The 27,382-nt window shown below is 40.0% G+C and overlaps 1 protein-coding gene across 2 annotated transcripts in view; it reads left to right on the top strand.

Moving 5' to 3' along the window:
- TBL1XR1 (TBL1X/Y related 1) overlaps positions 1-20,525 on the top strand; it is a 108,471-nt gene extending 87,946 nt beyond the window's left edge. For both annotated transcript variants that reach the window (XM_059478829.1, XM_059478828.1), the window contains 13 exons: positions 497-642; positions 2,104-2,323; positions 4,247-4,379; positions 5,386-5,527; positions 5,812-5,875; positions 5,977-6,074; positions 7,795-7,855; positions 9,051-9,172; positions 9,649-9,723; positions 12,086-12,213; positions 12,396-12,561; positions 13,445-13,546; positions 15,258-20,525. In XM_059478829.1, coding sequence (XP_059334812.1) covers positions 497-642; positions 2,104-2,323; positions 4,247-4,379; positions 5,386-5,527; positions 5,812-5,875; positions 5,977-6,074; positions 7,795-7,855; positions 9,051-9,172; positions 9,649-9,723; positions 12,086-12,213; positions 12,396-12,561; positions 13,445-13,546; positions 15,258-15,284 — 1,484 coding nt within the window. In that variant the 3' untranslated portion in view covers positions 15,285-20,525. The remainder of the gene's footprint in view (positions 1-496; positions 643-2,103; positions 2,324-4,246; positions 4,380-5,385; positions 5,528-5,811; positions 5,876-5,976; positions 6,075-7,794; positions 7,856-9,050; positions 9,173-9,648; positions 9,724-12,085; positions 12,214-12,395; positions 12,562-13,444; positions 13,547-15,257) is intronic.
- The last annotated feature ends 6,857 nt before the right edge of the window (positions 20,526-27,382 follow it).

The raw sequence follows: 27,382 nt of genomic DNA, 5'->3' as shown, positions 1-27,382 counted from the left end.
GCTCTAAATGGCAGAGTGTATACAGTTATGGCAGCACTGCAGCATGAGCTGAATTCTGTTCACATACAGATCCATTTAACTTTCATGGGTATCAAATCAGTGAGTGAAAATAGCAAGTGAGTCTTGTGTCTTGGATATATATTTTTTTATTAAATACTACATATCATACAATACTTACATGTAGTTTGTGAATATATAAAGACATTTAAATGCTATATGAATAGTGGATTTTATGTTGATTCATGCACAAATGTTTTGCCATTGATATTGTGATTAATAATTGTTGTATTTATATATAAACTTTGCTTTTCTCCTTTTGTACACTTAAACTATAAGGGAATTAGGTGTTTTGACAAGTTTTTGGTAGTTTAGAAGCATTCTATAGCATTTTACTTTGTATAATTTGCACAGGTGTTAAACAGAAAGTCCTACTGTGGTACAGCAAGTAGCATTGTCTGTCTGTAAATCAATTCTGATGTGTTTGCCTTGTCTTTAGGGTTTTCCCATTCAGCATTTACCTTTGGTATAGAGAGCCATATCAGCCAGTCTAATATAAATGGTGCTCTGGTGCCACCAGCTGCTTTGATTTCCATCATCCAGAAAGGTCTGCAGTATGTAGAGGCAGAAGTCAGTATTAATGAGGTAAGGAGGCCTTGCCTGCAGGAGCATTGTGTCCTTGCTTTGCAGTAAGTTTGAATGTCAGTATTTTTGCTTAACTTTCTTGTACCCTATCTACTTACTTTTACTTCAGATTCCTTTCTGCTGGTGTTCCCCATGACTCTAGTGGTGGAACCAGAGTGGAGTGACATAACTGGGTGGGGTTCTGCCCAGGGCAGCCACACAACACCAGCCATGGTGTTCTGACTTGTTGCTTAAAGGCCCATTGTCTGCAGAGTTTTTACCCTCCTCCAAGGTTCTAGTGCATCCAGTGCAGTAGGATAATAATGGAGGCCAGCAATCTCTTCATTTTTTTGGTTTGTTAGGCACTAGGGAGGTGGGAGAGCACTGTGCAGCTCTTGTTTGGGCTCTTGTGTCATCACAGTGAAGTAATGTGAGCCCAAAGGCAGGATTTCCAAGGAGGGGGTTTGAATTTGTGGCAGGAAGGCTGAAGGTATATGCCAGTTTGCCTTTTTCCTCTGCTGGCTAATTCATCTTGAGCAGGGTCTGTTAAATTTGATGTTTAAATGGTTATTCCAGCAGTACAGAAAGCTATGTATCTTCCTGCCTGATGCTGCATACACTCTCCCTCAATTTCCATTCTCATTTGTGCCTGGAAGGTGAGAAGCCTTTCTGTGTGTCAGTCAGATTACTGAAGGAACCTTTTTTTTTCTCCCCATTAATTCTGCTCACTTTCCAGTCTCCCTTATGTCTGCTGTTTGTGTGGTTTTCACAGTCCTAGTGAAACAAATCCTTTCCCTTAGGAAGCCTCAGAAAAATAAAGCAAGTGATAGGAGTAGAAGAAGAAGACCCTATATTTATTGCAAGGAATCCTTCTAGTCCCTAAAAATAGATCCTTACAAAGCCCTAGCATATGTATAAGAGTATTTTTAACTGGGTCTTGTCCATTTCAGGATAAAATTCTTCCTTGTTGTTTGAAAGCATGCCAGCACAGTTTAAAAAAAGGAAGAAAACTAGTCAACTCCCCAGATAATATGTTTATGGAAAGTATTAGTTTAATAAGACTATAACTTCACAAGTCAGTGACCCGAGTTGCAATGTTTGCGGCTCTCTCTTCAAACAAACCATTAGATTTTGCTGCAGCCACTCATGTTTGAAATCATATTCATAGATAGCTTACAGAATTTTTTGCTTTAGCAGACAATTCAGCAAACTCAAAACAAGTAACTTCTGATTCCACAGGCTCTCCCAGGGGCCTGCAGTGGCTTTTTTTGCATATTTATGGTGGCCACTTAACTTTAGACTAAAATTCCAGTCCTGACCACAACAATTATGAGATATCACTTCCAGCAGCATATGTAAACCACTTTATTATATTAAATCAAAACGTTTTCTTTAGTTTTGCTTGGAATCTTTGCCCGTAATGTTAATTCCTACTTGGTGTTATCTTTTTTTTTTTCCTTTTCTCCCTGTGCTGTAATTTAGGATGGTACCTTGTTTGATGGTAGGCCGATAGAGTCTCTCTCACTGATAGATGCAGTGATGCCTGATGTGGTACAGACAAGACAACAGGCCTACAGAGACAAACTTGCACAACAGCAGGCAGCAGCTGCTGCAGCTGCAGCTGCCACCAACCAACAGGGATCAGCGAAAAATGGAGAAAATACTGCAAATGGAGAGGAGAATGGAGCACACACTATAGCAAGTAAGTTCAGACAGAAATTGCTTTAAGCTGGGTTTGCGTTTCCTAGTTTATCATTGTATGAGCTTTCAGACAATGAGGTAAAAATGTGGAGTTTGGAGTAACCCTTCAGCTTGCAGAGAATTCCTTCATCATGGATCATACTTGAGCAGATCATGTCTCACCTTTGTTTGTCCCCATTTTTGATATCTGGGGTTGCAGGAGTCAGAGTTCTGAATTCATTGATTCACAGTCCAGTCTCCCCTTGCATAAAAAGAAAAACAAAATTGAGTCCTGTACAAGGAATGAGGAAAGGAGTCTGCCAATCCATGGCTGGTTAAAACTGAGTATTGCTGGTGAAGTTCTGCAAACTCCTTTCAAAAAATTCTGTAAAACCCATGGATCCAAGAGCTGTACCTGGCTCTTCTAGCGATACCGAGGTCAGGGTTGCTGGGACAAGCCCTGTGTTCCTTGTCTCTTATATCTATATCAGTTTTCACTATTTGCTATTCAAAATTGCTCAATGCAACTGCTCTCAGGTTTGCTTTATTCATGAATTCCATTTTGTTTGTGATTGGTGAAATAAATGAGTTCTGTTTGTCATCACTGGTCAAAGGAACTATCTTACAGTGAGGCTTAGGATGGAAAAGTTGGGGTCAGGCATTAAAGTGTCATTTTAAAAATACTCGTCTGGAAGTGTGAATTGCATGTTTAAGTGTGGGGGTTACAATTCTTTCTGTAAAAACACCTGAAGAAATGGCATTTTTGAGAGAATATTAATATTGAGCCATGTACAAATTTTACAGCCTGATTTTACTAGATTTTTTTTTTTTGTTAGCATATATGATAAAAAGCTAGAAATACATTCTTTGGCTGAAACAAATGAGGTCTCTACTTTGATGCTTTAATTTCAAAATCTCAAAGTAGTATTGATAACTGTGAGCTGGCTAGAGGAAGGGTAGACCTCGGATCTCAGCCCTGTTAAATGTGATCTACCAGCAACCCCTGCTGGCTGTACAGCACTTCAGACTGGCATCGATCCTCTGACTGAAGCAATGCTTTATGTGGTGCTCTTTCTGAAAAAATACTCCTGTTTTAATAGCCCTTTCTATTTTCTCACATGCACAAGCAGTGACAGAAACCCTTAATGCTAAATTAAGCAATAGCTGTGAAATGATTTCTTTAACCGCAGTGAATAAATATGGAGCAGGTGAACTGTGCATTCCTTACATTCTGTATTTGCACTCATTGTGAATTTATTTTTAATAATAGAAAATGATTGATGGTAGATGCCAAGAAAACTGTTTTGTCAGTTGAATTACCCCCAGTATGTTCTGCAGAACAATATGGTTTCAATCTCACTTCCATGCAGAAAGTTACACTGCCATAATTCCATGGTAATTGCTGATGAAGTTTGAGATCTTGGTTATGTTAACTCTATCAACAAATGTGATTATATTCATTAAAGGAATTTTGTAAATGGAGTATTGGAGATGTAGATTTAAAACCTGTTTGACTGCAATTGGTGAAAAGAGATTTTTGAAAATGAATGTGTTATATTCCTACAGCACAAGCTAGACTAGTAACATATTGTACTATGCAGTATTGGGCCTGAACAACAGAGTACTTGTAACAGCATTTATTTTTTAGCATAGCAAAAAATTCACTTTTGGCCCTGATTCTGAAACTCCAAATTTAAATCCATTTGGATGTGAAGGTTTACAGGGGCGAAGAGCTTTCTCACATTTTCGAAACTCCCCATCTGTTTATAGTGCTTCATTAATTGGAACTGAAAAAAATAAAAGAGCATGACAGCTCTGTCAAATTTTTGAATCACATAAATTGTGAATTCTTGCACTCGTGGCAGAAGAATCTGAACCATACAGGAGTCACAACGTCCCAAAATTGTAAAATCACCTCTCTTTACTGTTGTTTCCCGTAACGCAGATAATCACACGGATATGATGGAAGTAGATGGAGATGTGGAAATCCCTCCCAACAAGGCAGTGGTGCTGCGTGGCCACGAGTCCGAAGTGTTCATCTGTGCCTGGAATCCCGTCAGTGACCTTCTGGCCTCAGGGTATGTGCACTGCCCATGTGTGTGTGGAGTGTCTGTGCTGGGGCACACTGGAGATTATTATTATTATTATTATTATTATTATCGATTATTATTATTATTATTATTATTATTTATTTTTGTTACTATGTATTGTTATTGATGATTATGCACAGGAAGGGCAGAAGGCTCAGGGAACACCTGCCCCAAACATCAAATGCTATGACCTTTGTTCTTTAGAGAATAGTGCTTTAAAACTGAATTTATTATTCTTAATTAATATATAATAAAATCAATGTACCATAACGTACAGCTACCATATATAAATAATATATAAAATATATATATAAGTAGAAATAGAAATATGTATATTTATATACATATGTGAGTATTATTATATATAGTATGTATTATATATTAGATATTAGTATAATTATAATTTATATATTTATATAATATAGTATACATCACATACCGTATTGTGTAGCACATATATATCATTATATTCTATATTATCTATTCTATATTACATACTATGTATGTATATACATACTTATATGCATATGTAATATATATAAAATATATAAGTATATAAATGTAACATATAAAAATGTGTGTGTAATATATATAAAATGTAAATATATGTGTATATGTAATATATATAAAAAACTATTTATATTGCTTTATAAGACTACAGCTATATATATTATATATATATCATATATATAATATATTATATATTATATATTATATATTCTATCTGTTATTTTACATACCGTTTATATTAAATGGTATGTAAAATAATAGATAATACATATTACACTGACACATATATTATAATGTTGCATATTATAGCATATATTATAATGTCGCCTATTATTAGCATATTGTATGTCACTGGTGTATGGTATATTGCACGCTATACCACATTACAGCCTGTCATTATGATGGCGCATGTGGCCGTCCCCATGACACGAAGGGGATGGCCGTGTGTGAGCAGCAGGATCTCTGTGCCCCGGGTGTTGTGCAGGTCTGGCGATTCGACGGCGCGGATCTGGAACCTGAGCGAGAACAGCACGAGCGGCTCCACGCAGCTGGTGCTGCGGCACTGCATCCGGGAGGGCGGGCAGGATGTGCCCAGCAACAAGGACGTCACCTCGCTGGACTGGAACGTGAGTGCTCCCAGCAAAACCCTGCTCGCAGCCCCTCATGGCCGCGTGCGTGTTAACTGACAGCAGCGCTGGCCTCTGTGCCACCACCTGAAATGTTTGTTCTGATCAGTGTTGGAACTTCATTTATACTTCAGGAACTCCTTTCTAAAAACTTGCAATCAATAAAACATCATAAATCCTATGCATAGATCCTATCCTACCTATTCTACCTCTTTGTGTTTTGTGCTCTTTAGCTTTGACCTAAGCAGTAAAAATAAATAAACAAATAATGTTTTTGCTGGCAGAGTGAAGGTACACTTCTAGCAACTGGGTCTTACGATGGCTTTGCAAGGATATGGACTAAAGATGGTAAGCAAAATACTTTTTAGTTTACGATATATTTTCCTATATTGTGGCTCACGGCATAGTTTTTTATTTTTTAATGTATTCATATCAATATAAATTTTCAGGTAATCTTGCCAGCACCTTAGGGCAACATAAAGGTCCTATATTTGCGTTAAAATGGAACAAGAAAGGAAACTTCATTTTAAGTGCAGGAGTGGACAAGGTGAGATAATCTTTGGTAAAATTAAAATTCTTTCCTTCACCGTTATAATCTAACTGTAAGCAAAATAGCAAAACTATGCAAAGTAAGTAAATGAAACTAAAGGCTTGGGATGTAAATATGTGCTTACAAAGATCTTGTTATGCTATAGCTATGTTCCCTTGGGTTTTGTAGCAATTTATTGAGATATTTTAATTTCCTAGATTTCAGTGTCTGTGGATCTCTTCCCATTGATGTTAGTCTGAATTGGAAAGTAAGAGTATTGAAACCAGAAACATTAAACCTTTGTAAAACCAAACCATCTAAATTCAGTGAAGCACTTCAAGCAAAGCCTTAGGAGAAAAAATTGTACTAGAGGGGTAGGTCGAGGCTGAGTTGGATATCAGTCAAACCTGAGAATGATTGTAAAGATTAGAGCTGGAACATAAGGGAAGTTGATATATGTGACTGGGGGGCTGCCAATTGTGTAATGCCACAGAGCTCATTGTTTGACTGTGTTTTATTTCACATTTCTAAACAAATTCAGGTTTACAAGGTCTTCCAGTTCAGAGCTGCTGTTAGTGTGAGAGGTTTTATGTATGAATGGTAGGAAGGGCACAGAGTGATGGGAAATGTACTTAAAGTGAATTCAGAGAATCAAATAGACTATAGCTAGAATAAGGGGAGTTGCTTTTTTTCCTCTGTAACTGATTCAAGGTGCAGAAGTCAGCACAGGTTCTCTCTTAGAGTGGCAAACTGCAACCTCAGTACAACCACTTAAAACTGGCAGTGTCACTGTAAAGTAGGACGTTTTCTCCTTTTTTTTTCTTTTCCTGCATGCATTTACTTGGTTTGCTTTATTAGCCAGCTTTATAAATGCTTGTGCTGGCACAAAGGAAGGAAAATTTAATGTCTCAAAGCATGGAAAGGATGTGTTTACTCTTTTGGCATCTGTGATGGTTATGCCAATTTTTAAATATTTGTGGAAGTACAGCTTTCATTTGCAGGGAAATAATTAAGGAAGAAATAGAAACCTCATTCAGTCAATAAAACTTCTTAGACAAACTGAGGTTATGCTTTGAAAGATATTCTGCTTTAGCAGAGGCAGTGACCCAACCTTAGGCTCCTTTTCCATAATTATTTTTTGTGGTCAGTTCATGCTTCCATTGAATTTGGTGTTAAAATTTTCATTGATCATTGAGGTAGGGCAGGGCTATTGGCATATAATATACTGATGGTAAGATACTGATTTTGTCATATAAGGTTTCTTTAACCAGAAGGTTATGAAAGTATTGGCGGAGAACAACATAGAATGAAATTACACCCTTAAATTTTTCAGTATGTGACTAACTGTTAATAACATCTCCTTAGGAACGAGTGAGTAGCTGATACTACAATTTGAATATACAAGTATTTGAAATTAAAATAGGTGTGTGGAATGGATTGGGAGAATATAAATAGGACTAAGGGGATAAAACTGTTTAAAAGCCCACAAATTCCTTCTTCCCTCTAGACCCCAAAATGTTGTGGCTAAACATCTTTCTAATGCAATCTTAAATTTTCTACTGTTTTCTGTACATCTACTACTATTTCTTTTAGTACTGGATCAAACTCTAGAAATGTATAATCAAGAGCAGGTTTGGGTGATGGTGAGCAGGGTAGGTATTCTCATACTTGTGAGTGGTGGTAGTTGTGGGGAAATTTGTACAAGTTTGTTTATTGTTTATTTATCTGTTTAACACAGACCACAATTATTTGGGATGCCCACACTGGCGAAGCCAAGCAGCAGTTTCCTTTTCATTCTGGTAAGTCTTGATTTTATCATTCAGATCTGTCATCTGAAAAGACAAAAATGTTATTTTTAAAAATAAATTTTAAAATCTGATGCTTGTGGTGATTATTTGCATAATTTAAGAATCTTACAGGTAGTCTTTGGTCACTTATAGTCCCATATTGGAATATTGAGAATGTAAACAAAGATGGATTTGTTCTGATTTTATAACTCACAGTTTTATTGCAGTTCCAACAAAGTCATAGGAGATAAATAATCCAAGTATTCCTGACTTTCTGTAGTATGCTGGCAGACAGATCATGTGGGCAGGCCACAGGGATTAGTGTTTCTCACCTAAGGACTGCATTTGTCATCCTCCTGCTGCAGAGATCCCACCCCGTATCCCATTGTATCCCATTGTTCCCCTGTCCCAGATTGTTTGGCCACAAACCAGCTGGAAGCTGTTCCCTGGCCAGCTGGGGTGGCAGTGCAGGAGGTCAGACAAATTGCTCTGTGGGCTGCCTGCTGAGCAATCCTGCCAGAATCAGCTGGAAAACAGAGTGGAGAGGATGGCAGACGTGCCATTGAGGGACCTTTAAGAAACGTGTCTCGTTCCCACTCCTTGTTCTGCTCGTGCCACATTTCCAGAGCCATGACAGAAACATCAGAAACATCGGCTCAGTCAGAAACATCAACTCAGCATTTGCTCCAAGCAGCTCTCCCTGTGCTGTCTGCCATAAATAGCTGGCTTGATCAAATGGAACATGTTGCCCATGATTAAGCTTCAAGTTACCACACCTTACAAATGCTGGAATTAAGGAAGGAAATAAATCCTCACCCATCCATGAGCAGGAGCAGGAGCTGCTGGTGGAGATGAGCTCATGCATGATGATGTGTGAAGCTGTGGGAACCTGTTCCTTGTGCTGACTCCTGAGAATTGTTTTTAGATTACTTAACTACAGCTTGATGTCCTGCTGCACTGTCTTCTGCATAACTTGGATTTCACATATGTTCCATATTATGATGACTTATATTAAATTTGTTCCATTTTGTGTAAGACTTGTTTTAGCTGCATTTCTTACTGTTCATAGTGTAGATCTTCAGAACTGCTGTAAAATTAATGATTGCTTCCTGTTGGCTTTTATTCCAAGGTGGTGCATGTTAAATTTGTACATCAAATTCCTGCAGAGTGTGTACCATAGCTTTAAATATCTTTCTTTTTCTTTTAGCACCAGCATTAGATGTTGATTGGCAGAGTAACAACACATTTGCCTCTTGCAGTACAGACATGTGTATTCACGTTTGTAAACTAGGACAAGATAGGCCCATCAAAACCTTCCAGGGTCACACAGTAAGTACTGCAAAAAGGGGGTTGCTCTGTGATATTTTTATTTATGAGAGATTGTGAGTCAGTAAAGTTACCAGTATCCAGCACTGGTGTAATTGGTTACAGCCAGTAGAGGCACACATAGGTAGTTGTGGTTAAGGTCCTATGGTAATCACAGTCTCTGTAATTATCAGAACAATTCTCACCTCCATGTGCAGCTTATTTTACCAATGTCAGGATACAAGAGTGAGCTTTAGGAGAAGAAGCATGGTAACTTCAAAACTTTACCAGGTGGTGTACAAGAATGCATAGGAAATGTGATAAATGGATAGCAAAAAGCTGTTAGTTGTTATTGTAGGCAAAGCTATGAATAAAAATTAAGTGTTAAAATCCTGACAATTATGCAAATACTCATAACTGCTGTCCAGCTTTATCTTTTGTACGTTATCATTTTGTAATGGAAGGGAGGACTCCAACTAACTCTCATTGTTCACTTTTAGAATGAAGTAAATGCAATCAAATGGGATCCAACTGGTAATCTGCTGGCATCCTGCTCTGATGACATGACTCTAAAGGTAATGGGAGTTGTGGGCTGGCCCTTGTCTTTGTAGGCTCTGGAATGCATTCCCATTAGCCTGGATATCCCAGCAATATCACTGTACTTGCTGTGTTGTCCTATATTCGTTCTTTTTTAATATAACAAGGTTAGGCAATCCTAGAAATCCTTGTTAATCAGGGCCAAGCTTTGGTCCAGAGGACTTGTTACAGGCTGCCAGCCTGAGACTTGGAGCATGATTTATTAGGTGCTTTTAGCTGTTCACAGCATCAGGTCATTAATCATTAAGCTGTCACGCTTGATGGTTGCTTTTGGTTAAAAGAGTAAAGTTGGAATGCATGTCAGGTAGCACATTCAGGAATGGGTGCCTTGCTCCTTTCCTGGTTTTCTTCTGCTTTCCCTTTCTTTCTAGTTAAAATCTTTGGCATGTTGTTTCTTCTGAGGCCATGTGCATTCCTGCATTTTTCCAGTTCATCAGGAGTCATTCTGCAGTTTTCAATCACACCTACACTTGTCCTCCAAGAGATTCACAGCTGTGTGCTTTCTTGTAGAACAGGGACAAACTTGTGAGTGTAGAGGACACTGCAGCTTACACATGTGGCTTCAGGGCACTCCCAACATCCTTACAAACCTGCCACCAGCAAAAATGAGATTGTTCATGCCTGACAGGCCTGTGCTGCTTCCATGGCACAGATGCTTTCCATTCACTGGGACCTTCAGCACTGTGCTTGGTAGATTTTCAGGATACATTTTTTACATTGATAGCACTGTCCTGCTGGTAACCCTTGGGTCAGTTAATTCCATCCAGCTCACTGTTATTTAATCAGGGAATGGCTGAATGAGTGGCCACATATCCCTCCTGCTGGCACACAGTCAGGCTCTGGCAAGGGAAATCACCTTATCTAAATACAAACACTTAAGCATTAAAGCCTCCAGTCTAAAGCTGGATGTCTAGACATCTCCAGTCAGCACTGTCTAGCACTGCTGAAGAGCAAGTTATCCTTTCCTGAGTTAAGTGTCTTAAGTCAAGTGTGCTGAGGAAACCCCTGAGAGCATCAGTTGTTTTCCACTGGCAGTGCATGGAGTCAGAATAGCCAGCTTAAGCCAGGTATTTAATGCTTAAACAGCTGAAACTCCAGGGTGATGAATTCCAGTCTGGAGCCTGAGCTGCTGTTGCTGCTGCCCTCTCCAGGAGCAGAGGTGACAACTGGGAATGTGTCAGCATTTGTGGGATTCAGCAAATTAACTTCTTGGTGGCTGTTTCAAATGGAGTCCAGGCTGTTATTGTTTTGTTCAGGATTAGCTCAAAAGCCAAGTGCTGGAGGCTAAGTCTACACATCACTAATCACTTGTGGATCACTTACTTTTCAATGGCAGAAGGAATAAATTCCAGGTTTGGAAGCACATGGAAGGTGCCTAGGGATTTATTTACTAGGTCAGTTTCTTTCTACAGTTTAACATTCTCTAGGGCAGCTGATACAGACTCCTTCATCTATGCTAGTTTTGGGAAGAGAAGCTAGATTTTCATCCCATCAATTAAACTGGAAATACAATTTCAATTCTGTCTGCACATTGAAAATCAATTTCCTCTTCAGCAAAGCAGCAGTTCTGAAAAGCACCATTTGTTTACACATGCACCTCAATTGCAGCTTAAACATGCTCCTAGTAGCTTTTTCCAACAAAAAAGGAACTAAAAGCATTACTGAGACATTAAAAATAACATTCAGGTGGTTATCTACCATATAAAATTTCTGCCATATAAAAGCCTTCCCAAATCCCTTCTGTAGAAGCCATGGAAACTCTTAATAGAATAAAGTTATTTTGTTTGTTGAGTATGATCATACAGGAGTTGGAGTCCTCTAATGACCTCTGTGAAGTACTGAACACTGAAATCTGGCAATGCAAATACTAATATGTCAGGAAAATGCCATAGTGGTATTTGTGTCTCTGGATTTGTATGAAAACAGAAAATTTCTCTACTATCCCTTTATTTCACTCAGTCTGTGTAGCAAGAAGTTAATTTAAAAATAGGATCGTGGTATTTTATCAACTCAGGCATGAACATTTACATACTGCTCTTCTCATTTCAGCATCTGCTCTCATCCCTGCACTTTTCAAGGGGTTTGCAGTTCACTCAGGCAGTTTGGTTTCTACAGGCAGCACCTTTATTATTCATTAGCCTCACTGGGGACTTAGAACACAAAGAATGAGAGGTCCTGGAATAAAACTTGGCATAATTACTCTAGAAACCTAGCAATCATAGCAAATGTTTTGAGTGGCCTAAAGGTAACAGCCTGCAAATGATACAGAAGAAACATGTAAAACTATTTTAGTATGATGTTGTGCTAAATAATTTGTGTTTTCCTCCTTTTTTATCATAGATCTGGAGTATGAAACAAGACAGTTGTGTCCATGATTTACAAGCACACAACAAAGAAATTTATACTATCAAATGGAGTCCTACAGGACCAGGAACAAATAATCCAAATGCCAATCTTATGTTAGCAAGGTACTATTTAATCCTGGTTTTAAATGCTTGTTAAACATTATTTTTTACCTCACTTTCTATAAAAGTAAGTTCACAGAATGTTTTGAAGTACATAAGATACTTTATCATATTCTATTTGTATTAGCCACAAAAATATGTTGAATTGAGATATAATTAATCTGGTTTTTTTTTTTCCTTGGCAGTGCATCCTTTGATTCTACTGTTAGGTTATGGGATGTAGACAGAGGAATTTGTATTCATACTCTGACAAAACACCAAGAACCTGTGTACAGTGTAGCTTTCAGTCCTGATGGCAGGTACCTGGCCAGTGGCTCCTTTGATAAATGTGTACACATCTGGAATACACAGGTATTGCTCTTGTCTGTGTTGAGAAGTTTGTGTTTTGGTCTTTTCCATCCTTCCAACTTCTGTTTATCTATCATACTTCAGCCACAAGAGCTTTATCATTGCTAACACATTGGTTTTGTCTTTGTTCTGAGATTATTTCTTTTAATGGTTGTACATTTAATTTCTCTCTTTGAATGGTTGTCTGTGGTGAAGTAATACTTGTCTTTACAATGTCTTAGCAAAAAAAACAAAAAGACAAAAAACCATGCCAGAAAGATCCAAACCAAAAACTGACACCAACAAAACCCCACATTGAACAAAGTTTCTCCAAGAATATATTTCATCCAAAAATTGTCTTTGTTAACTGTGAAGTTTAAATTCCTAGTAAAACAGGGGCTTTTGTGAAAAATGATGACTGGGTCTAGACATACTAATCTGATTGGCTGTTTCATTGAATTTCACTGACAAACGAGAATGCAAAGTGAGGGAAGATAACGATGTCAAAGTATTTCTATGAAACTTTCTCAAAAAGGACACTATTACTTGTTTTGTATTTCTGGCAGAAAAAAGGGCATATTATGTTATGTTTAAAGTCTAAAGACCTTGTCAGGCAGGATGCAATCTCTGGCTACTGAACATTGAGTATAAATTTCTGAAAGGCTCATTTTATCATTTTAGTAGCTGGAAGTAGTTGTGACCATCCCCAGTTTTGCCCATCAAACACAGGAGCTCAAGAGGCAATGGTTGTGCCGCTTTCTTTAACAAGGTGCTGAGACTGTCCACAAATCTCTTCTGGACCACTTTCCTCTGAGAATTTTAGCTTTTCAAAGCAGTGGGGAAATGTTACATGTACAAATTGTGCTTGATTTTGTTGTATTAATCACTTGCCTTGTCCCTTTTTTAGACAGGTGCCCTAGTTCACAGTTATCGGGGAACAGGAGGGATTTTTGAGGTTTGCTGGAATGCAGCAGGAGACAAAGTTGGAGCAAGTGCTTCAGATGGTTCAGTAAGTGTTGCTTGACTTGGTTGGTGTTCCAATAACAAACATCTTCTGGAAATCTTTTAACCAACAATGGAGACAAAATTTCCTCTGTAGCTGAAGGTTGAATTCAGCCAGCTCAGCTGTAGTTTTCAACTGTAACCCTGCTGTGGTATTTCAAGGAGAATATCTTTATTCCAGTCCAAAAACCTCAGAAGGTGGAGATATTTCCAATTTATATTTTCTGTTCCTTCTGGGGCTTACTGTGTCAGTTTGTTCAGTGTGGCTGGTTTGGAAACAAATTTGTTTTTCTTTCTCTGCCCTTTTCAAGGGAAGATGCTCAGTGTAGGTGATATTATTATAATGCATGACAGGAATAAAATACCTTCTGCATTACATTCAACAGCAAAACAAAGTGCAGATTTCCAAATGCTTGTAATTAAAAAGTTCCTAAAAATGTCAGCAGCTATATATAAATATCAGTCTGCTTACTTTGCTTAGGAAAAGCAGGGAATAAAATCATGTTTAACTAATCATGGATGCTCCCACTGTCATTTCACTGCAGGGTGTTGGAGCATCCCCTCCTGGCTGCTCTGACACTGCCCTGCAGAGAGCTGCAGTGGGGTGGGAATGTGCAGGGTCTCCATAAGGAGCACAGTCCCGGGGCTTTTGCTTGCCTCTGTCCCACCATGGTTGGCAAAGAAAGAGGACAGCCTAAGGAAAAGCAAAATTAAAGTAAAGTAAGGCCGATAAGGGAATTGTGTTTTGAAGTGCTGTAGCTTCCTTTAACAAGCGTCAGCAAAAAGCCATCCTGGCAGCTCAGTAGTGCAGAGTCTCAGGTGGCATCTTAGCACAGGTGCCAAAGCAATTCCCTCCTGAATGCTCCTTGCTGGTAAGTAATGCTGTTTTGTTAGAGTTCAAATAAAAAAAATAGGAAGTTCTGGATTTTAAGAAGCCTGAATTCTAGAGAATTAATTTTGATTGCTCTTTATATAATTTTAGTCTTGTAAGTATAGACAATATCATAAAAAGATAAAAGCTCAAGGCATATCCCGAGCAGAAATTGATTATCACTCCCCCAGATGACCCTTTTTTATACATGCTGTGTAACCTTTCCAGTCCTCCAATTAATTTGGCCCAAGAGGCTGATTGTACTTGGAATAGATTTGTTTTCATTTAGTTTCTGATATTTTAAAAAATGTTGGGCTTAATTTGTTCTATATTGTTCCCTAGCAAAAGTCCTTCTCCTCCACTCTGTTTTAAATGTGCTTGCACCTGGTGTTATCTTGTGTGTGGTTATTTTTTACTAATAGCTTTCTATATCTGACAGACCTAGCAGCACTGGATCTGTCAGATATAAAAATCTAAGCACTACTTAATGGAGATTTTGGGAAGACTAAAACTGGAATTTGTTCACCGTTAACTGTTTTTCTGATCTATTTTAGTACTTGTAAAAATATAAAATGAAATTAGAGTCAGTTCTCAGCCTCACAGTATTAAATAACAGACAAACAGCTTACATAAAATGTTGTTGCTGCTCTGATTGTAATTCTGAAGGCAGCAGTGCCTTAGTTCATTAATGGCTCACCTGTTCACTTTGATATTATTTAATCATTGCTAATGGATCCAAGGTGAAGCTGCCAGACCCACGTGTCAGGTTTTGCTGTGATGCTCCCCCCAGAGCTGTGGGAGCCCGTGGTGCTGTGCAGCTGCTGCATGTGTGTCTCTCTCTTTGCAGGTTTGTGTACTAGACCTCCGGAAATAGCGCTCTTAGTTGGAAGCCATGGACCGACTATGAATGTGTACATAGCCAAAATGACTGTCCCTGACCCATGTACTGCTATAGTCCCAATCGAACCATGGCCAGTCCACTACAGCCAAATGTAAAAGAAATATATACATATACTGTATATAAAAAAAAAAAAAAGGAGAAAAAAAAAAAAAAAAAGAGGAGAAAGGAAAAAAAAAAAAAATTTACACCCTGAAGAGGATGACAGAGTTTTGTCACAGCTTGTGAATCCTGTTCACCAAGTGCTGGAATCTGCTGTGCCCCAAAATAACATTTAAAGGTTTTTGGATATGAAAAACAGAAGAGAGCGAGAGAGAGAGAAATATACCATATACAAGAGCAGACCCATATACATACCAAAATCAGAAGATACTAATGGCAGCCTTCATTACCCCTTCCCCCATGAGATCCATTCTCACGTGGATTTGTGGGGTGTTTTTGTTTTCCTTCTCAGTAGTTGAGCAGTTTGTGTGTACAGAGAAAATGGACTTACAGAAATCTGCAGCAGTAGTTTTTTTTCCTTTGCTTTTAAACATTGGGTTTTCTGTTTTGTTTTGGTTAAGTTTACGGATGCATGAAGTAAGGGAGTGATTTAGTTTCTTGTTTATATTTTTTCACCTTGGAAAAAAAAAAAAAAAGGCGTTTCTTTGAAACATGTTTTGATGCATTCTTTGAAGAGGTAGTTTGAACCTGATAATGTTTGGTACATTTTGTGGCTCCCAGAGCACAATTTTGTGAACAGAGGGAGGGTGGAAAAGGGATTAGGGAGAGAGAAGAAAGAAAAAAATCCTTCTTTGCAGTGTGATATTCCACGTCCTTCTCATCTACAAAGCAGGATGGAAATGGGTATAATGCTATGTTTGATTTTCTGGTGACATGGCTGAAATGCAGTAATTTCTTATTTGGGACATAATTCTGCCAAAAGTAAGAATAGAAGGGCACAAAAACACAGGAAAAAGAAAACAAACAGGGATGCAAAAAAAAAAGGAGAAAAAAAATAAAGAGGAAAAATGCATCTTCTGTTGTTTTAAGACCATAGCTAAAATATGGTTAAATTGTGCACTATTGTGAAAAGGAGCAAAGTATAGCTGGGGGATTTTGTTTAAGAGATTAAGATCTTTCTGGACAAGGGTTCATGCCACAGCTTCTTTGAGAGTTGCCCATCATTATTTGTAGGAGCTTAGATGTATAATTGTAACCAAACTCCAGTATTAAAAGTATTTCATGTAATTTTTCTTTATTAAAATAAAATCTTTGGCATATATTTGATAACACTGCCATTAAGAGGCAAAATGTTTACTACCTTAGATTTAAAAGAAAAAAGATCTTAAACAGAGGACTTGCTTCAAGTTTATTTTAATAGCAGTGATTCAGCTTATTTAAAAGATGAGTACTTGCACTAATTCCCCTGCTGCTCCAGTCCTGCAGTTTATTGTATCTTGTGACTACATTTTTTTCCAAATATAGGGTAGATGTAAGCTGCTATTTTTTTAATAATCACTACTATATAGTGTCTTTTACTCTGTTTACAATATCAAGTATTTTTCTTACAATGACAGATGTATATGGCAAACCTTTTTCTGCTCATGTGATTAAAAGTATACTAATAGTGATTTTATTTGTAAATGATAGCATGAGGTTGTGTTTATGCGTATGTGTAGTCGAAAAGGTTGCATCATGTCTTGCATAAGATTCCAAGAGTGTAAATTTATAAAAAGAGAGGTTGTCAAATTTATGTCACAGACGTTTTACTTAAGGAATGGTTTATATTACAGAGCTTTGCAAAGTTATCGGTTTTATAACACTATTTCAATCACAATTAATTTTGTGACTTATGATTGTTAGTCTCTAACCTATTTTTTTATTCATTTGGGGTTCTTCTTCCCCTGTCCAAGTTAAGTATAAATTCATTTAATTGAGATAATGCAGCTTTGACATTTAACCATTGTTCTTTAGGCATCGATTTCTGCTATTTCCATGAAATAAACATGACTTGAAGCAAGTCTGAGTTTGGCTAAGGTAGGGTAGCAATTTGCCAGTGGTTAAGACAAGTCAACAATAATACATGGTTTATATACAGCCCAGGATTATACTGCTATCATACACAGCATTTAAAACCAACACCAAGTCATATCCATAAAGACAGTTATCTGTGGTGGTTCTGTGCCAGCTATTTTTAGGGGTTTGGAACATATTGCAAATGTTTAGAGCAATTACCCTGTGAGTTACAATATGTAGGAAACCTAATATATTGAGTGTCTGGCACTTGAAATATTGCTTTTATTGCTGGAGGTCCATGACTGTGGCTGACCTCTGTCATTTAATGAAAAAAAAAATAAAAATAAAAAAAAATTCTGTGCAATAATTTTAAACTGTGCTCCCAGGAATAGACACAAATGTTTTGAGTATGTTTAAGCTGCATTTTTCGTTTAGCAATGCATTTGTCAATTGCACTGAATTTAAATCTGAAAGTCAGAAGTGATTCTTGATAGTACTTTTGTATTTTAATATGGACAGTTTATTCATTTTCATAAAAGCTATTGGATGATTCTTTCAGCCAATCTAAACCGAATTGTGGTGGAATTCTGTGACATAGCTGCAAAATCACACAGCCATGTTTTAGGGTGTTGCCATTTTCCTCTTTCTCAATCATCAGCTGTTTTTTGGTTGCAATTCTAGTTGCTTCAGCATAGCATCCCACACTCAGAAACAGAGAACACCAGAGCTCCAGCGTGTCCAGGCAGGGCTGTCAGCAACATTAGCTCCATGGGCTGGAGTGTGGGGCCAGGCCAGCGTCCCCGAGCCGAGGTGTCCCGCTGCCCCGGGGCCAGGCAGGGTCCCCAGGCAGTGTCCCCAGGCCAGGCAGTGTCCCCAGGCCCAGCTCTGGCCGTAGCTGTCCAGCTGTCCAGCTGTCATGCCACAGTGCTGCTCCTGCTCCCGCTCGCCCGGAGCCGCCGCGCGCCGCGTTCTGCCGCCCCGCCAACCGAAAACCAGACAAAAACACCACAGAACCCTGATGTTAATTGCTGGTTTTTATAGCAGAAAGGCCTCGTGTTCCAGGGTGGGGTAGACTGTCCAGATTGCTCCTTTCAAAGGGGAAGCCAAATGGCAGCAAGGCCCTGACTTTGAGCATGCACGCACACGCTACACAGTCTTACAGATGGAGTCGTTCCTATTTTTATCAATTTAACATGATAACAGGCAAATATCCAAACAGAGGATAAAAGGAAGGGGGAAAGCTGGGCTCAGAATTAACGATGGGGTAAGAAATGAACTGCTCTTGAGTTTGCTGTCTTTCTGTGCATCCATCTCAGAATCCCGTTTGTCATTTTTGCATGACCAGATCCAGGTTTCTGTAGAGTTCGTCTTTTTCTATTTTTACTTCACCTTTTTCTGCATTTTTAAATTGATGTAAAGATTCCCAACCAGTGGACTTTTTAGTGTAGTTAAGAGAATATCTAGGTCTTCATAAAAGCTTTTTTAGACTCTTTGTAATGTTGATAAACTGAGTTTATTCTGGGACTACCATTGTGCAGGGTTATTTAGCATGTCTACTAGATGATTGGAAATCTTATATGAAACACTAAAAGTGCCTCTTTTTCTGGGTTGGGTGGAGGGGAGGTAGTAGTTACCAGAGTCAGAACGACATGGCATTTCGAAGCATGTTTCTTGATTTCGTGACACTTTAATGCATCTTGAGAGAAAGGCCAAAGATTTCTACCAATTTTAATTGATTTTCATTTTAGAAAGCACTCCTTTTTCCTTACACTGCTTACCTCATGCTGGGGCGTCTGATGGGGAATGTCCTTTGTGTTCAGGGAGAGCAGTGGGCGGCACAGGGCGGCCGTGCCGGTGTGCCAGCAGAGCCACCTCAGCAGCTGACGCCTCTAATTCATTACAGGAGCTTCATTGCAAACTGGGGGGTTCAGCCTGTAAATACAAGGCTGTTCAGAGAAGAGGGCAGCCTTGGGATCTGATTTTTCCAATCTTTGCTCCCCCAGGAATCCCATTCTCTCAGTTCACCCTCGCCAGGCGAGCGCTGGCTGTGCCGAGCCCCGGTGTGGATAAAATCAGCCTCATCCCCTCCAGCCGAGGGTCCCCAGTGCCCGTGGGGTTTTGCCAGAGCAGGGCCTGCTGGATTTAGCCCAGTTCCCTTTTTTGGCCGATGAGCAGGATAGCTCCTCCCTTCCCAAAGCCCTGTACAGCCATTGCCCGGTGGGATCATCCCACCCTCTCCAGACGCCTGAAGAAAGCAGAAGCAACATTGTGGCATGTTAGCAGCAAATGCGGCCTCGGGAGACAGCAGTCAATCTCCATCGAGATCCCTGACATTTTCCGTAGGGAGGGAGACATGGAGCAGTCTCACTTCTCCCTCTAGAGAAAGCTCTGAAATACCACGAGCTGTGAAAGTGTGACTGTCTTCACTGTCAGTCTGGTGGGAGGCAGACCAACCAGGAGAATCTGCCATTTCGAGTGGATTGCAGATTTAGTGTTAATAGTGCTTCAGATCAGTAGTTTTGAGTACATAATTCGCTTTCTCTGCCTTTGAGTTTGAAGCTTGACAATAACTTGAGGCATGTTTTTGTTTTGTTTTTGTTTTTTTTTTTATTTTTAAATAATCATTCATTTTTACTTCATAATGTTTTTTGACATTTGTGGGTAAATACAAGAAAACAGTCTGCATGTTGTTGCTAGTCCAGTGTACTTTGCAATCTTGTCCTCAACAGACTGCAGTGTGCAGAACAGTAATTCTAGAATACAGAAGTAATTTTCTCTCTCTCCTGACATTGACATTGTAGTTGTAATGGTTTCATTTGGAGTTACAAATCCTTTGGGTCTAATTCTGTGAGCCTACCTATAGCACTGGATTAAAATGTCTTCATCATTTCTTCAGTTATCCAGTTAAACTACAACTGTTGTAAAAGTGTAAACCAGCCCATGACAGTTTTTTGTACTTGTTTAAAGGACTTTTATTGTTCAGTTTTCATGATTATTGTCTAAAGAAGACTGATATAGATGTTCTATACTGTCCTGGACCATGTTAATTACACTTTATGATGTATTTTGGTTCTACATCACAATGATTTGTCCCCAAGGCCCTTATATCCCTTCTAGGCACATTTTCTGTTGCAGTTTCCCTTTGCATTGTATTGCTTTGACAACTGTAATTTGAATCAGATCTGAAAGAGGTCCAGAATAAAATATATTTTGATATTACCTTGGCTGAATGTTATATACCAATAATTTTAGGTGCTTGGGATGGAAGATTTGCAGATCATTAGGCTGGGGAAGTGACAGACTGAAACACTATTTTTACTATTTGGTTTGGCACATTTTCACATAAGACGAGGTGCAAACAGCAGCGGGAGCTAATGCAGTGTGTGGCTGCAGGATCTCCACCCTGTCCTGCTGTTCCATTTAGGGGAACTGAATTATTTTGTGCTTTACATGCTCCATCTTCCCCTCACCCCCACACCTGGGGAACAGAAGCCGATTCCAGGGGTGCTTGCAGCTGTGTGGAAGATTCTGGAGGCGTGGGAGCAGCTCCTCCCTGGTGATGGAATCTCACATTGGGGAGATCTGGTGGTGCAGAGTTGACTCACTTTGGCTGTGCAGAGCAACCTCGTTTGTGTTACTGTATTGCAGATAAACGTGTGAAACCATTCAGATTCACGTGTGAAATAGCACACATCCATCATGCATATAATGATTTAATTCCTTTGGAATTGTGGATCGTGTCATTATCCAAGTGAGGGAACCTGGGCAGTTTCTTTTCAATGTGTCGATGTTTCTTTTCAATGTATCACCAATTTATGGTGAAATTGTTGCTTTTTCTTGTAGATTGCTGATTTGCTCTATATACAAAAGTAGTAGCTTTCTCAGTAATGCTATCTAATATTTTGAAACTTGCTGTTGAAAAGTGCCTGTAATGAATTGAAAACAGAGGAGGGAATCTGTTTTACAAGTGTAAAACCAGTCTTGCCTTCCCTTCACCTGGAATCTGAGCACATTGCAGGATTTCTGCATCACCTGGATTTTGAGGCAGCAATGTTGAAGCAGTTTCATGGTTCTGAGACAGAGTGTGAGCTGATATTTCATTAGTGCAAACGCAGGAACCACAGAGCAGTGTTTGTTATGTACATGTTGCTCTCACATGGTAGTGATGGCCAGATCCATCCTGTGAAGAGGAGACAGCATTCCAGGTAGGTGCCTTATTTCACTGCTTCCCTTCCCTTCCCAAATCTTCCCTTTGGTCTTTAGTTACAGCCTGATTCTTACAACTCTGTAGGAGCTTGCAGTCTCAGGTATTCATAAAATCCATGTTCCCTACCTCACAGGGAAATGATTTAATGGAAGTCAGAGCAATATCTTTGGTTTGCTGATGTCAGCACAGGGCAGCTGTAATGGAATAATAATTTGGGAGGGATTTATTGATGATTCTGTAGAGAATGATGATGCCCCAGTTTGTATTTTGTCCTTAAGGAAAGCTGACCCAGGAGTTCTGCAGTGCAGAGGCTTTCTGGTTATCTGACTAACTGAAAATTGGTGCCATAAAGGCTTGGTTCAAGGATTAATAAAGACAGGTTTTTCTTAAGAGATGTCATATGAAGAGGTTCTGCTTCCAGATTAATTCTTCAGTTACTAAGTCAAGATTTTGGCTTAAAAAAATGTCAAGACATCTTGATAGAGGCTGAGTGCTTTCAGCAGACTATTTTCTTTTTTTCTACAGAGTTTTTCAGACTTGTTCTAGATGCTGAGTGCCCTGATTTTAACCTTGAGAACGCTGTATTTTGAGCTCTCTGAGTTGCATGTTCTTGAACATTTTCAAGACTTCACTGGACTGGTGACAGCTCAGACTGTGTTCTGCCTTCCCAATTAGAGAATCAAAGGGCCCAGCTCACAGTGATGCTGTTGGGAAATTCCCAATTATTTCAGTGCAAGCAGGCCTAGGGCAGCACTGCTGAAAAGAGATCTTGGTGGATGAAGGACTTTTATTCTAACATATCAAAAATCCATCCATTAAAGATCAAGTTTCCTGTGCTGAAGTGCTCATGCCACAAGCCTAAGGCACCTTTTGCTCCTTGTGTGTTGTCTCAGCCTTGATGGAAACCGTGACATCTGCAGGCTCCGTTTAGTTTAATTTGTGCCTTTTTCCTTGTTTCAAATGCTTTCTGGTGACAAGAATATCTGAAGGTTTGGGGCCTGCCTTAATAAATGCCAGGCAGAGGGGCACATCTGGGGGTTGTGTCATGTGGAATGGCTGGGGGGTCCCCAAAGCTGCCCTGGGTCCCCACAGCCTCTTTCTTGCTCAGGGAGTTGTGCTGAGCATCATTTGCAGTTCCTGCAGCCACTTGGAGCACAGTGTCTGCTGGCTGTTGCACTTGGGCTGCACTGGGGCTCTCTGCTTTATAAATATGGAAAAAGTCCTTTTTTAATGACACAATAATCATGTATTCATATTACTTGGGAGCCACAGTAATTTTAACATATATCCCTTAATTTCTCAAAAATTATTCGTTTTTAAAGTAGCAAATTCCCACCACAGGACAGTAGTGAAGAATTGCACTTAGTTTACTTCTTAAATAGTTACTTGGAGGTTTTGCAGTTCTTTCCCTTTCTGTGGCTGCAGTCCATCTGTCTTCAGCTTGCTTGAACACTGCAGAAAAGCCAGGTGCTGATTAGGTGGATGGGAACAAACTGCTTTCTAGCAGTGAGTAATTTGAAGCCAGGAGCCAATTCCCAAGACACAGAGGTAGGAGTTTGTGTAGTTGCAATTCTGTTGTTTACCATCTCATCCTCAGATTGGTAAAACTTGCTGTGTGTGCTGAATTAAATATTCTATTATTTTATCCTATTTATTTCTATCCAGTTCCTGCAGCTAATTCTATGGGAAAATCATTCAATATCGTTTTCATAAGGAACAAATTATAACTTTGCCCTGTGTGTTGTTCAAGCAGGAAATTCTCCAATAATTCTTGGAAATGTCAGCTGTATAGAGATGTAGTTTGGTGCTGCTGTCTGGACAGTGATTGATCTCCAATTTGGGGCTTTAGGTATATGATTTCTAACCTTGGGCATTCAAGAGCAAAATACTTGTTGACCCATTTATTTATTTATCTCCTGGCTTATTGCTGTTTGCTTGTCTGGGTGGATAAATCAACTCAGTGTTTCCATCAAAGGCTTTTCTAGTTGCAGGTAAATTGTGCCTCTGAATTGGACAATAAGAAACAATAAGGATGAGGACTCTGTGCCCATAGTGCTCTGTTAGTTTGAAATCAGCACATTGTGGCTTTCTTTGCATTTGCAGCTGGATCACTTTTTACATGGATATAGGAATTCCAGGAGTTCTGTCCAGCTTTTCTGCCATTTTATTCCACTTTCTTTGTGAGGACTTGTAAATGAGCAGAATAAAGGCGAATACTTTTGCTTTTGGAGTTTCTGTTTGAAAATAACAGGAGTCACCAAGGGATGAGGAAGGTGGGGAGAAATGTCTGAGGCTGTAGGTGAGGAAGGGCAGGGGGAGTTGCTTATGCCTGGTCCTGCCAGGCTGCTCTCCAAGGCTTTCCTGTTGAAAATACTGCATAACCTTAATGGTAAAACACTTTCCTCTCTAACCTGAATCTTCTGTGCAATCAAAAATGTAGCATTTTGTCCACCCTGAATGTGAGGGGGCAAGAAAGCTGTTTATTGTCCACAGCAGCCTTCTGTGTCTTTGAAATCTGTTGTGTCTTTTCTTCTTTAAGCTGAACCATCCTCAGAGTGTCTTAATCAATTTATCAACACCAGCTGCTCTCCTTGACAGACAATCTAATGAATACTGAAATAAGAATCTTGTTTATAAGAAATACGATCTCTGAAACAAGGAAGGGAGAAACAGAAAACAAAATAAGATTTCTGGTTTTGCAATTCTGCTATAATAACTGTTGAGAAGTAGCTCAGTATTTTATAGCAATTTATAATTTTTGCTTGGCTAATGTCCCAGCAATGAGCCCCCTGGTTTTTGGAAGTTTTACATAAACACCTTTTTTTCCCTTCTGCAACCTTTGTGTTCCCCTTTCGTGGTTTTTGGCTAGTGACAGATTTTTGTCCAAGGCTGCCCAGCAGGTCTGTGGCAAAGCTAGGAATTAAACTCAAAATTTCCCCCAGAATAGGACAGAGGACCAGGCTGAGGTTGTATCTGCCCATGGCTTCCACCCGGGAGCCTGCTGCCAAACCAGCACTGTGACAGAAATGTTCCAGAAACCGTGAGAGTGGAGAAGGGCCCCTGGGAAGCAGGGCCTGAAACAAAACAGAAAAGTGAATTCAGGAAATGCTCCAGTGATACATTAAGACGTTGGTAATAGTTACAAAGAAGAGAGAAAAAATGTTAACTGCTCTATATTAAACATGCTTTCAGCAGTAAATGCTTTTTAATATGATAAAAATGTATTTCAGACAGGGCTGCTTCTGTCTCATGGAGACCCACATATTCCTGGTTTCTGACCACTGTCTTAAGAAGGAATTGTCTTAAGTAGACCATAGTCATAAGGATTCAACAACAACCAAATCTATTGTGAATAAACAGCTTTAAACACAAGCTGTGTCTTAGAACTGAAAAACCCCAGGCACCTGCAGACTAAGTAGAGGCCATTGCTCAGCTGAGACTGCTGCTGCCATGGGGAGTGTGGAGAAAATGCACCTTCTTTTACAGCCCTGTTTGAGAGAGGGTTTTAAGGATGCAGCAGTCCCAGTGGTGATAGAGAGGGTTGGTGTGTGCTGTATTTCCAGCTGCTTCCACATCCCCAGGAGAAGTGGAAGCCAGAAGAGGAGATTTTATTAGCACGGGCTCACATATCATGGCACATGTTCATTAACATTAAGAAATTCCCTGCTGCTGAGCAGGAAGGATGCGCTGTTTTCCCATTTCTGCCTCTCCTCTCTTTTCCAACACTTGCAGTTCCAGCTGGGGTGGCTGCAGCAGTGCTTGTTTCACGGTAAGCTGTGAGATTTTGGGTTTGTTTCCTTCTCCCATGGTTGGTCAGAGCTGTAAGTGCTTTGTGCAGGTTCCTGAGCAGTCCCAGTGTGTTGTGAGCAGGAGCACCCAGCAGAGCCCAGGAGTGCTGCTGCCCCAGCAGGACCCACCATGTACTGAGGGCTGTTTCCAGAAACACAAAATCCAGCTTGATCTGGACTAATAGGCTGGATTTGAAGTGTCAGGGTGTGGGTGAGTGACTCATTAAAGTATCCTGGCAGCTCTTCTGACCTGCAGTGATGCTGCTTGTGCAGAGCTATCCCGTGTGGGTGAGTGTGGGCAATGTGCTGCTGCCACTGCTCCTGTGATCTGAACTGAGCTGCAAATGGGCAACACAGAACTGCTTTGCAATGGGAGCAAGTGTAGTCAGGCAGATTCAGAGCTGAAGTGGTGTGATTGTGATTATTTCCCATTTCCTGCAAGCCAATTTGCTTCACTTCCAGCCTGCCTTCCCCTCCATACAAAGCAGCAGCCAGAGGAGTCATTAAAACAAAGCTCAGATCCCAAGATTGCCTCTAATTCAGATCTTAAAGTGATGGAAAAATGTGTGGTTTCAAGAGAAAGCATGTGCAAGTACCAAACCTCCCCCAACTGCAGAGATGTGTGTCTGTTCAAACCAGCCCCTCTGTGCTTTAGAGGAAACAATTTACTACTTAAGTAAATAAACACAGCTGTTAAGAAGTTAGGATTAGACTGTCAGATTCCTCATCCCTGGGTAAATGATGGTGTGCAGGCCCTCCCTGTCTGCAGAAGGGAAGATGGAGCACGCCTCAAGGGTGGAAAAAAGGAGATTACAAGGCAGATAAAAGAGCTGGTGCATTGGGACCATGATCCTTCCAGCTGAAGGGTGATGAGTGCTCTTCCACAAAGAATTACAGCAGGTGCAGGTGTCTGTGTGGGGGATGCAGGGGAAGGTGAGGATTTCAGGGAGAGTACCAGGCTGTCAGCTTTGCAGAACAACAGGGGAACTTCCACAGGCACAGCTGGATGTTGGAGCTGGCTGCTGTGCACTTCCAGGCCTTCCTGTTGTTTCCTTGCATCATTTATCCTGCAGGAGTGCTGGCTCTTCCCTGAGGCACAGTCTGTGGCCATCAGTGCAGGATTTAATGGCATTAACAGCAGAGCAGCCTCTGACATCAGCAGGGAGGGGGATTTCAGCAATGCTCTGTTTTGCCTTTCTCACCCATAAATGTCATACCCCAGGAAGGTGGAAGGATTTTTCCCTCTTGGATTTACAGATACTTCTAGGGTGGCTGACCTTAAATTCAGCGGCCAAATCTCTGGGAAACTCAGTACAAAAACCCCAATTCCCATCTCTGTGACTTTGGCTTTAAACATTGATTACATTTGGTGTAACCTCAGACAGGGGTTGCATGAAAATCCACTGCTTTTCTGTCATATTTGGTGCTGTCCTGTTAAACTGTGCTGCACCTTTTCCTGGTGCCAATGCCATGGTTGAAGTGCATGTTTTAGGTTTTGTTTCATTTATTTTTTATCAGCCCAAGAGACTTTGCAGGTGTCAGGAGCTGCCTGGGAGCCTGGTTGTGATCGTGTTCACAGGGGTCTCAGGCTGAGGGAAGAGAGGAGGAGCTGACTCCATGTTTCAGAAGGCTGATTTATTATTTTATTATATATATTACATTAAAACTATACTAAAAGAATAGAAGAAAGGATTTCCTCAGAAGGCTAGCTAAGAATAGAATAGCAAAGAATGATAACAAAGGTTTGTGTCTCAGCTCTCTGTCCGAGCCAGCTGGGCTGTGATTGGCCATTAATTACAAACATCCAACATGGGCCAATCCCAGATGCACCTGTTGCATTCCACAGCAGCAGATAATCATTGTTTACATTTTGTTCCTGAGGCCTCTCAGCTTCTCAGGAGGAAAAATCCTAAGGAAAGGATTTTCCATAAAAGATGGTGCCTTCCTCCTCACTCCCTGCTCTGTTGATTTTCCTGTTAGCTGCCTCTCCCTGCGCCCTTCACCAGCTCTATTCCTCCCTGGCCTGTTTCTGTTCCTGCATCTTCTGCTGGTTTCACTCAGCTGCTGAGTCAGGGATTCCC

This window comes from Ammospiza nelsoni, chromosome 10, assembly GCF_027579445.1.
Source record: "Ammospiza nelsoni isolate bAmmNel1 chromosome 10, bAmmNel1.pri, whole genome shotgun sequence".
NCBI lineage: Eukaryota > Metazoa > Chordata > Aves > Passeriformes > Passerellidae > Ammospiza > Ammospiza nelsoni.
The sequence above is the reverse complement of the archived record's forward strand: the minus strand, read 5'-3'. Positions and strand labels throughout refer to the sequence as shown.